Source organism: Gymnogyps californianus, chromosome Z (genome assembly GCF_018139145.2).
Source record: "Gymnogyps californianus isolate 813 chromosome Z, ASM1813914v2, whole genome shotgun sequence".
In the NCBI taxonomy this organism is placed as follows: Eukaryota; Metazoa; Chordata; class Aves; order Accipitriformes; family Cathartidae; genus Gymnogyps; species Gymnogyps californianus.
Window position 1 is genome coordinate 26,510,029 of NC_059500.1, and position 12,145 is coordinate 26,522,173.

General features: G+C 34.8%; 1 protein-coding gene across 1 annotated transcript in view; it reads right to left on the reverse strand.

Moving 5' to 3' along the window:
• The window catches only part of PAM (peptidylglycine alpha-amidating monooxygenase), a 150,511-nt gene that overhangs the window by 38,830 nt on the left and 99,536 nt on the right, over positions 1-12,145 (reverse strand). The window contains 5 exon segments of the mRNA XM_050912673.1: positions 3,780-3,883; positions 4,169-4,245; positions 4,359-4,439; positions 6,116-6,183; positions 6,687-6,735. Coding sequence (XP_050768630.1) covers positions 3,780-3,883; positions 4,169-4,245; positions 4,359-4,439; positions 6,116-6,183; positions 6,687-6,735 — 379 coding nt within the window.

The following is a 12,145-nucleotide window of genomic DNA, read 5'->3' on the forward strand; positions in this document are numbered from 1 at the left end:
GTATTGCTACATAATCCTGTCTTGAATAGAAAAAACAGCTAGTACGAGAAAGAATTTTTTCTGAAAAACATTACTTAGTGAAGCAGACAATACAGGGCCTCTTTGCAGCTGTGATCTTTTTCTGTTTTTTTCCTCTGCCATATAGGTTGGTATCTTTTATTTATAGCTACAATCCTGACAATGAATAAGCTAGGACTTACAAAGAACGGTTCACAAAATAAAGGGTTTTACAGATTTTTTAATTAGCTTTCACAATTAACCAGTGAGCCCACACTCATAAAAATATACGGGGGTGGCCTATTAGCTGTTTGCAAAAGACGTCAGCGCTGACTTTTCCAGCAGCATCCTGCAGCATTCATTTATTCACCATAGCAACAATAATGACACCAGCCAGAGGGGAGACAGGGGGAATATGGGAGAAGAGACTGTTTCAAAAGGGGAATTGGTATTTTTCCATGCATTGAAAATTTAGCATCCCTTGGAGACCACAAAAATCAGACTCTGACTTGGCAAGCTCTGCTTAAGCTTTTAGAAAGCATTAACTTCACTGTCGGACTCCCAGTATCTGTCACTATAATTGCCTCCTCTTTAAAAGTCCAGTAGAAAAGGGGATGTGGAACCCACATGAACTCTGGTTCACCTGACACGTTACTGTGTCTAAACATTTCAAAGTTGATCGTTTTAAATATTTACAGTTTAAAAAAAAACACCCCTCTGTCAACAACAGTTTTAGTGAATTCACAGAAACCCCAGAATCCTTCCATTAGATATTTGAACTCCTGAGAAACCCTGTTTTGTGAATGAGTTTAATGAGTAGAAATACTGATGCACAAGTTAAAAAGAAATAAAATTAAAAAATTCCTGTTAACCACCTTCACACCACTGCCACAGGTATCTAGAACCATATCCAAATTTTGGTATATTAACAGTACACAGTGAAGCAGAATGAAACAGAGGATTTAGCATCGTAAAGCAAGATAACGCAGTTAAAGAATCTTAAATATTGAATGGGACTGTTTTGCTACAGGCACATAAACCTTCTCTTGAATAGTACAATACCTGTTAAACATATTTTGAAAGGGAAAGATACAGGTTGCACACTCTTCTGTCTGTTAAGAGTTTTAAACAATACATTACATTGCAACTGGAAAAATAAGCAGCCACTGTGGCCAATGGCACTTTCCTTTACAAAGATATGATCTTTACACTGAATGGGCTCCAGTTGTTTGACATCCCTTAGACTGGTAAGCTATATACTACTTGACCCTATATCAACTCTCATGTTTACTCTGAAACCTCATTAAATTATCTGTTATAAAACTGCAGTGGATGCTTGCATGGAATACCTGCTGGTCTGTAGCAAAAATTAGAAGAAATCTTGCTTTATAAATTAGGAATAGTTGATGTCCTTCTTATTTGACAAAGGATAATTCAACCCTTCAATATGCAAAAGTTTGAGCTTGAGGAGAAATCCAGCTAACTGAAATGGATGATTTATCAAACTTGAAGAGATGACTCGGGCCTCACCTTTTTACAGCAGAGATATCAAGTCTGTGCTCGTGTAATTACCCTGAACTTGTATGTAGTCAACTGCACAAGCAAAATCAGGTTTCACTTTTGAACCTAGGTTTGCCAAACTCTACACATTTAAGAGGCATGCCTCAATACCTAATTCAATTTCTCAGACTAGGAGAGGAAGCAGGATGAAAAAAGTTAGTGTGAACCATGGGGGTCATGAGATAATGGAAGATAATAGAAAGCAGTTAGTGTAACTAAAGAAAAATATAAAAAAAACCAAGACCAAATATGTAAAGAAACAAACAGCACAGTAAGGAAGGTATAAAAACAAAACAAGAACATCCATCCTCCTTCCCCAAGCTAGATACTAAGTAATAGACTTGGCCAAAAATGACACTGCATTCATATGAAAAGGACTAGTTGACTACCACAGAAATTATTACACAGTTAAGAAAGTATAACACTGAGAATATGTCATGTTTTAACTACAGTTAGCATATATTATGAATGGTTAAACTTTAACTGATCAGCTTTGGAAAGGCAAATGGACAAAGTAAACTCTAAGCTTGTTTTAGCCCTGCCTTCTATATATATTAAAGATAAATCACATAAGGAATTTCAGATCTTTTTTTCAGCTAGTTTAAGAAAAAACAAAAACACAGGCAGAAAATTAAATACAGAGACTGGGAAAGTGAACAAGCAAACTTGATCTGATCCTTTTCAGATATGTATTATTTCACAGCTTTCCTTTCACATTTGCATTTCCCATTTTTTCAGTGTTTATATTTGGAACTCAAAGGTTCTTTTAATACTTCTTTTGAACCAATGACTCATTCTGAATGGGAGCAAGACAACTGCAGCATCAGGGCAACATTTTCCAAGATTTAAACAACTTTCATTTAATTTATTTTAGCTGTATATCTTTCCATATACCCAGCATTGTTGTGAATGTATTCCTTTTCATCAATTCATTTCATATAATGGTGATAACTATTTTCCAACCATCTATACTTCCATATTATGCATCAGTTTTTGTGTAATAGTTTAAACATTTGCTTAAAATGCTTATGCGTTGTTTCTCAAAATTCATAGGTAGAAATTATGTAATAAAAATGTAAAGATTTTCTTCTTTCTTTAATTTCTGTTCCTATTAATTCCCCATTGAAAGCATATTAGTACATTGAAAGAAAGACCATAATTGTCCTAGGACTGTTTCTTAAACTGTAAGGATTATTCAACAAACAGGAACTACTTTGGGGAACGTTACAGAAACATGACAGAAACTTTTAGAACTTGCGAAAAAAAGGTCTACAGTTAAATTAAGGTTTTGGATATATTGTTGTTAGTGTTCACTTTGCTTCAGCTGCTACTCATCAGTATTTTAACTATCCACTGAAAGGTGATAAATTTGTGTTGAATCCTTAACCCTCTACTGAGATGCAATCTTAGGGTGCTCAGTGCACAAAAAAACTCGTCCCTTGGGATGCTGCAGAACAGACTTCCAGAACGGAGAGACTTCTGCAGGGTATCTTCATATCTCTACATATGCAGTAAACTATGATTCAAAGAGCTGGAGCCAGTTAAGAGAATATTAATACCGCATCTATTTTTACAGCTGTATTTGTCAACTTCATCTTATAGAGCTCTGTCTGTCATCTTCGGCTGAATAGCATCACTGACAAACACAGTTCAGATTTTCCTATTAATCATTATTAATCATTTATGTTTTGATTGTTTTTCATAAAAGCCTGTATATTTTTATATTTCAAAAAAGGTAACTGGTATATTATTCAGAATTTTTAAGATTAGATTTTACGATGGGTCAAAATTTATCAGAATTTTATAAGCTTCCATACATTTTCTTTCTGAAATAATGAAGAGAAATTGTGAAGCTTTATTATTTTGTTTTAAACAGCTAATAGCTTCAACTTACTAAAAAATATATTTTTTAGAATTGATATTCTGAATCATTCTCTAAGTGCAGAACAGCCCAACATCTGAGTAAGGCGTCTGGCAGCATAGCTTCACCAGAGAAATGTCCTGAGCACTTCAGCAAAGTGATTATTCACATAAGTAAAGGCAATGAACATTGTGCAGAGTTAAATCTTTAGCAGACTAGACAGCAAAACAGACCATTCTGGCAGAATTCAGCAGTTTGTCAGAATTACCTTGGAAGAAGACATGAAACAAATACAGTTCTACACATAAGCAATACCTTGGAAAAAAGTGGTTAGGAAATGGAGCAAACAGAGAAAATTTACCCTATATGTGTCTCTGTAGTTCTGCCTTCACCACTGAAGACACATCTAGCTGCCAGGATATCATCATAGCTAACATCTACAGGATGTTCTACTGGATAGAATGCCTGAAAGAGAGGATGATTCACCATAATCAGTGAAAGTGCCTTGTATTATTTACATCAATATACACACACGAGAATGACAGTGCTACACATCTGAAAAGTAATTTCAGAATGGTTTTTGCATCATAATGTAATCATGACAATACTTGGCAGTATTCACTTCCAGTGGCACAACAACATGTACCAGTGGAAATACCATGACGCAAATCTGTGGGTACATGACTGCCAATTCAGCTTCTCAGTTTTAAATAATTAAAATTTACAGTTAGAATTAAAAAAACAACCAACCTGTGGTAGTTGTGGACTCTGTCTACCAATCAATGTCCATTGACCATTCCTCACTCTGTATCCACTCACTACTTTACCTATAACATACCAATATGTATGTGAACATGAGACATACTTCTAAAAAAATGTTATACTGTCAGTATTTTTCTGTTAAGTATTTGATATTTCTATGTTGCAATAAAACTCTTACCTAGTCTGTGTGTATGAACTCTGTAGGCAAAAAGGTGCATTGGAAACCTTTTGTAATGGCAGGCAATGTCTGCATCAACCACTGTTAACATATGGGGGCAATAAACAAAGAAAAGCACATTATTTATCAAACAGAGAAAAGTTACACTACTGTACTCCATTCAGTATGGTTTACAAAAGGTATACCTACACTGGACAACAGACAGTTTCAAAAGATACTGGATAATACCTTATATTTCTGCAGCGTCTATCTCAAGACAGCTGTAAAGAAAAACTAATAAAATACAGTACAAGTCACTTGAAAATTACTCTCTGTGATGATGTACATACAAAACGGGGCTGAAACTCAACAGTATTTTTTCCAATGTACACTACTGCTATTTAACGAAGTAAAGTAATAAATTTGCTTACAGACTCTGTTGAGGGACAGTTAAAATAAACATAGCTATGGTAAATAGTCTACTCAGGAGAAAATTAAAATAAACTGATATAATTCTGAACTGATACAATTTATAATGAAGGCTTGATTTTAAGATCTTATGGTTCTAGGCCCAGTCTTACAGATTTAGGGTTAGGGCAGACTTCAGCAGAGAAGTCCTGTATAGACAATATCTGCAGGCTAGTACTTGTGTTAGGTGCAGTAACAGTAGCTAAAGAAGAGCCTACAGAGAAACTCCTCTGCCGATGTCTCTCTCAGAGGTATCTGGGGACTGGCTGCATTCTTCCTGTTACAATAAACTTCATGCTTTACTTAAGAACTGCAAATTTGATTGAACCAGTTATCAATAGAACTGTTTTTATTCCCCTTTCCCTTACCCCTCCAGCTGAAAAAGCAAATTTCTGCATTGATCAAATATTTCGGGAGGATGGGGGGGTGAGGGCAGTAGGGGGGATGCGTTTGATATATTTTCGTCTTGAAGAGCAAAATATGTTAAGTTTCAATTAAAATTAAAAAAGATTTCAAGTTGCTGAATTCACCAAACAGTTGGAGTCAGCTGAGCATTTGACCACCTCATCCTATTTAGGCAGCTAACGGTAAATGGGACAAATGGTGTTCTCTGATATCTAATTTAAAGTTCCGGTATAGCACAGGAAAATGTAAAGTCAGTGTAAAGTCAGCTTCCTGAAAACGTAACATTCCATGCTAGCTTGAAGAAATGACATTGGGACTATCCAAGCTGAGTTTCAGATAAAATCCACTGAGTAGGATTCTGAATAGAAACTGTTTGGAAACTCTGTTTTCAGCATTTTGACCTTTTAACCAACGAGGAACATAGGAATAAGATTTTTAAAGAGCAGCTCCTTACTGGTAGAAATTCATTTATTAAAACTGAACTCTTAGTAAATCACAAATAGCATGAATGACAAATGCAGATGAAGATGAGTCAAAAAAATTTATGGTTTTCTGGGGTGAGGTGGGGAGATAAGAAAATAAGTAGGGCTTTTTTGGTAAAGTAATAAGACAAAAATAAATCAAAGAAATACTCTTAAGACTCCTAGAAACTTCAGTATTTCACAGATCATTATTGTTTTGTACAACATTGTTTTCTACAACATTGATTGCTTTTGCCGATGTAGTCATCGGGAAATGATACAGTTTTAAAATTATAACTATTTTTTTTCATCATTTATTTAATTAAGCAGTTAATTTGTCCATCTATAATTCAGCAAGTCTGTGCTAAATTTTCTTCCGCAATAAGCAGTAAAAATAAATCGGATGCTGAAATTATATAATCACTTTGTAGAATTACAACTCACCTTTCTCGCCTGGTGGTATTACAGTGTTCACAGACATCATAAGATACATTCCAGCAATCAAAGGCTGCCTGCAATTCAAACCCAAGCTCTGCTAAACAAGTCCTTTGTAAAACCCAACTGCAAGTGACAAAATATGCAATACCATTTAACACCACTAATTTCTAAATGTTGGATTATGTCTGAAACTGGTCTACTGAGAAAGAAGCTGTTACACAGCACTTCCCTTTCCCTCCTTTTTTTCATATTGAGCTACAATTTTTAAAGCATCTTCTACAAAGTATGTGAAATAGGACAAAATGATCAACTACATAATTACTGTCCTTGTCCCAGCTTTCTAAATATGAAGCTCTTAAGATGGATTAACTCAGTACTGATAGCACTGTTTCACCAAGTTTCTTAGCAGAAACGAAAATTTTCTCCAACAGATGACACATGGCTTCAAAATACTTAATATTGTGAAGTATGTATTATTTTTATTTCACGTTTTCAAAGGAATCTAAAGGAGGGGTTTCCATGCCTTCTGTTCTGATGAAAAAAATCATAATAGGTAAGTATTTTTAAAGATACTTACTTTTGATGTGTCAGATGTAAAGTTACACCAGAACAGTCCTTGTGTTTATCTGTACAAATCACAAAACAGTTTAATCATTAGCAACTGAACTCATGTGAAATTATTCCACATTAATAACATTCTTCTGCTGTATAAAAAATACCAGAAGACAAAATAAGTTTTAATCTTACTGTTTGCAGTAAAACTTTCATACTGTGGAAACATTACTCAAATTTGCACAAACCTGAACATCACAGTGCTACATTTGTAGCAAAATCCTAATACAGAGTAAAACTCTGGTGGATGAAAAACTAACTGCTTTTTTGGCGCCAGAAATTGCAGATCTTTATGAACTAGCATCTGGGGATGAAACAGTGTCATTTTTACAATAGCAGAAAAAGTTGGTTTGCTTCAAACAAATTTGTGCTTTGACAAAAGTTAGGAAAATGAAAGATTTGTGGAAAAGCAATGATTTTAGCCATTCATAATGAAGCAGTCAGAAATCCTTGTAATAAAGTCAACAGGTGAACTTGAGATATCAATACAGACAGCGGTTCTGTTTAACATTGGATATTCTAGAAGGACAGTAAAAATAGTTAATTAATTTGTTGATGTACTGTATCAGCATTATCTAATATGTTTGACATTTTAATTTAAAGATACTATTGTCTTGACAGTTACTCAATTTTAGTTGATGATCTGGGAGTTCAATCTTCCTTCTTTTTCAAGAAAGTTTCCTCTTATGTTTATACCAAAACCAGCTGTAGTTAGAAGATTGATATAACTCCAAAGCAAGTAAACAGAAAATGCTGAAAAAATACACTCTAACAGTATATGCTCCAGCTAAGAAAGAGAACAGAGTAGCTATGGATCTGCTGACAAGTGCTAACTTGGGAGAGATTTTCCTCCCATCAGTAGCTAGATTCTGAACTGAAAAAAGCAGTGCATTTGGACAGAAGAAAGGATAATGACTAGAGTGGGACAAAACAGGAAGACATTACAGATTAAAAAGTATCAGTTTAGTTTTTCAAACAATAACTATTTTAGTCACACCACATTTCATTACTAAGGGACAATACTTAGTTTGTGTTTTACCACCATTGATACTAGAAATTAATTTCCATATGTTCACAAAGTAGACAGTCACTATTTTTACAAAATGTATAAATTAGTACAAACATTATGCAAGTGAAAAAGTTGCTAACGCAATTTCACTAGGTTCTCATAATGCTTATCATCATAGCATCTGAGAATTCTTAGTTCCTCCAGCTCTTTGTGTCCCAGAAAACACTTCTATATTTAAAACTCTGAATCAGTAAATCACAGTTGTACCTTTACAAATAACAACAAAAAAGGAAAGTCTTCACTGTACCTGCAAAAGAAAAATCAGAACAGTAGCTCTTTCATCAAGACTACCCACTACTGTAGTTGCATTGAATGTTTGGAAAGCATGGCTCATGAGAATTTTTGAAACCAAGTGTGATGAATCAGAAGGAAAGCAGCTGAAAATTCAATTGGTACTCCAGAAACAAAAGCATACCCATTCAATGCAGATGGAATTTCTGACTGTCTGTGTCAAGCTACATCTAATATTGCCTCAAATACAGAGAGTTCGGTACCTATATTCTGTACAAAGGATTGAATGGCAGAGTACTGATAAAGTTCACTTGCAATTACAGTAGAAGTATTTTAAGACTACGCACATGTGCACAAAAACGCAAAGCTGGTGAGCCAGTTATTGCTGCTGTATCACCTACACTTTTTCTGTTCTACAAAACAGCCAAATAATATATTGTAGAGAATAGAGATTTTCGGTATAATAACATACATTCTTATATATAATTTTTATTGAACCATTCATTTTTGTACAGAAAAATAGTAGACACTGAAAAATTAATCTAAAATTTAAGATAAAAATTCTCCAATTTAAAGTACAGTCTTTAAAACAGATTTAAAATATAGTCTTCAAATGTTTTTTTAAAGTTACATCTTAAAAATGAAAAAGGAAAAAAAAAAATCTTTCCATAAATACATTCACCACATGGTAAGTCATTGCAGGGGGTAGCAGAGAGAGAGGTAAAGAAAGAGGAGAAAAGGTTGAAGGAGAGAGAATGGACAGGACCAAATGAAAGACTAAGTCAGAGTAGATAAGAGAAAAATGACAAAGTCAAGATATGGTCAGCACTGGCTAAAGATGGAAACAAAAAGTGAAGTTATGCCATGCCAGAATAAGCACTAGTTTTCAGTCACAGGTAACAAATGTTGTTTTCAAATGGCCAAGTCATGAATCCAAAAGCACCAGAAAGCTATTAGGACAAAAGTAGGGGAACGGTAGGAAAACATTCAAGAGAAAGAGAAATTAAATTTTTTGTCCATGGTTTTAGAAAAAGTTCAAGATATGTATATACTGTTCATCCTCCTCTACTCTTCACTGTAGGAAGCTTCACTTACAATCTCAATACCTCTATGTTTGCTATAAAGGTCTTTGTGAAGTCTCCTTTGCCCCACCTTCCTCCTTTCAAACTAAATCTTTTTACTAAATTTTTTACTATTCATATAACACAGGTGATGCTGGAGAACTCAGCTTTAATAAGTTTAACATTGTTAGAAAGTTTGCACTATATCAATCTTAATGGAAGTTGGGAAACGCTTGCTTCCTCTCAGAACATTTTACTTTATTACTTAAAGTAATAAAATTCAAAATTTAAAACTTTAAAATGCAATCAGTAGTTTTGTGTCTCTCAGTTTTGCAATTTGCCATTGAAAACATCACCATCCTGTCTTTTAAACGCTGCTGAAAAGCTATCCCAAAACAATAAAACCAAACCTGTCATATGCCAAACATGAGTCATGTTTGAAAAATCTAACCCTTACTATGTCATAGTGTCTCTTTTAAAAATAGTGCGGCGGGAGGAGGGAAATGACTCCAATATATTTCAGTTTGCCAGTATTGAAGTGTTTTCACACTATTAAATTTTCAGAGTATTGAAAAAATTTTCATTCAGTATTTTCATCTAAATTGAGCAATTTCAAAATGAACTGAAGACAGTGGGAAAATTATTATTGCTACTATACAAGGCAATCATATTAATCAGTATCAGGAGAAACATAAATCAGCTTCTGGCACAAGAATCTGATCTGCAGTGCTGTGTCAAAAGTAAAATAATGGATGGATACATTGGTCTAGACTTTTAAGAAATTCCTACAGCGCATTTTAATTTTGTCTGTGGTTATGTTTAGCCATGACTGAGCTAAGCATTTTTCTAACAACTACAGAGGTATGCTGGAAATGCTGTTTCCTTGCTTCTCCTTCCCTACAGCTCACCTCCTTGAAATCCTCAAAGCTGCTGAACCCTCCCCCGCCCAGAACACTGCCTGCAGTGAGGCCATGCCAGTTCCCGGTGCAAACTCTTTTTGAGTTTTGCTGCATGACCTAACCAAAACAATCCTTCAACAATGCACAAACCAAACAAAATCTTAAGGTCTCCTTTCCAGTCTATCAGTCCAGCTTATCTAACTACTTTGATTTCTTCGTTTCGGCTATCCAGCAAATATGCACTGCTCTGGGACAAAGAAGTTACTAGTTACTATTTGCCATGTGGCAAAGACTGGAAAATGCATTTTTATATACCTCAGAAAGAGGTTCAAATGAAAGCCAATTGTCCATGCAGAGCTTCCAACTCAAATGAAACTAGAAGCTGTGCTTATGACTGCCTTTTGTGTGGTGTGCAAATATAACACAATCATATTAAATATTCCCTGCTTTTATTTACCTATGTCAAACAAAATCAATGGTGCATGTTAAAGCCTAACACCGGCTTCAGATTTTAAATACATCATTTTTAAAAATCGTACATGACAAATTTGTAATAGTAATTCCAAGTTTAACTGCCAATAACAGCTTAAATTAGTTAAAAAGAATCACCTGTGCTACTCCTGTTAATCATGTTTTCTAGGAGAAATACCTCAAATACTAGAAATACTCAGAGTTTGTCAAATGAAACACTCATAACTGAGGAGAAGCCAAATTATCCTAAACAGAAACACTCTCTTTCTGTAGGCTGATTTTGATAAACTTCCAATGCAAGTCTGACAGGCTTCCTGCCAGTCTGTCTATCCAGATCTACAATCCTGAACTCTCTAGTTACACGTACGATAATCTGCCAGAGAAGTTGAGACTTCTAGGGCTCCCTAGATACTTAAAATTCTGTGTTTTTTTACTCAGAATTAGAAAAATAAACACTCTTCAAAACCTATTTTCTTTGCACTCCGGCTACATGGATTATAAACTATAGAGCACACTGTTCAAACTATTTATTCAGCTTCTTCATTGCTCTATTTCTAATATTTAATAGGAACAGTATAGCACTCATACATGTCTACTAGAATACTTAAAAGCTTTCACTGAAACAGAGTGGTGCTTTTTATGAAGCTCCAAACCCCTTGTTATTTCAAAGTCAGCCCTTTGATTTGTACCAGAATCTCCACATATGGTCTCAGAATTGGCTTTGCCTCATTAAAGATGATAAGTAGCCTCCAAGCTGGAGCACAACCTCTGAGCAAAGCAATTCCAAAGCTAATGCCCACTGGGAAGTAACTTTGTACAAGTTATATTTAAAAAGACAAAGACATGCAGCACAAAAATGAACTTGAAGTCTTGGTAAAGAGAGAGACAAATTCAGTATGTTGCATTCAATATTGATATCTAATATTTGATACATAAAAGAACACCAGCTGAATTAGTTTTTTTCATGAGAGTCAAGGTGCTTGCTCTTGCTGATCTGCTCCCTCATACAAAATCAATTCAGTAAAATTCTTTTTAAAAGTCTAGTAACATGTAGAATGCAACTCTACCTTTATTCAGTTTGTGAAAAACAAAACACAAGCACAGACTCCCCAGTGCCATTTTCACAACTTACCTTCCAAATAGAAAAGAGACAAACAATTGTTGATCCTGGTCTGGTATAATTTTTTTAACAAATAAATACCTTGTAAAGGTCACAGATGACCGATTTGCTGAAAGGCTATCATAATACATCATAGACATGAATATCTGGGAATATGCAAAATTAATTTTATTCAAGACACCAAGGTTAAGCCTTCTGGTTATCAAAGAGAAGCACACTGAACCCAGTGTTCAAATAAGAGTAGAACGCAAATGACAGCTTGCAATTCACATGCTTATGAAGAAAACAGTTATTTTTAAGACATCTACCAGCTTGGTGGCCAAAATTAATCACTCTTCCCAATCAAAAAAACCAAAACCAAACCCAACAGTAAGAACCCCACACCCCCCTCACAAAAGCAGGTATGTCTGTGATATTATATGTAACGCGGGTAACATAATTCTTGTAGGGATAGTGGGAAGAAATAAATCTATTCTCAGTGAAGAAGTGGGGGTTAGGAGAAGTAGCTGAAAACCCAAATATTATACATGCCTTGTGCAAGAAAAGAGAGGGAACAAGAAAGGGAATGAGAAA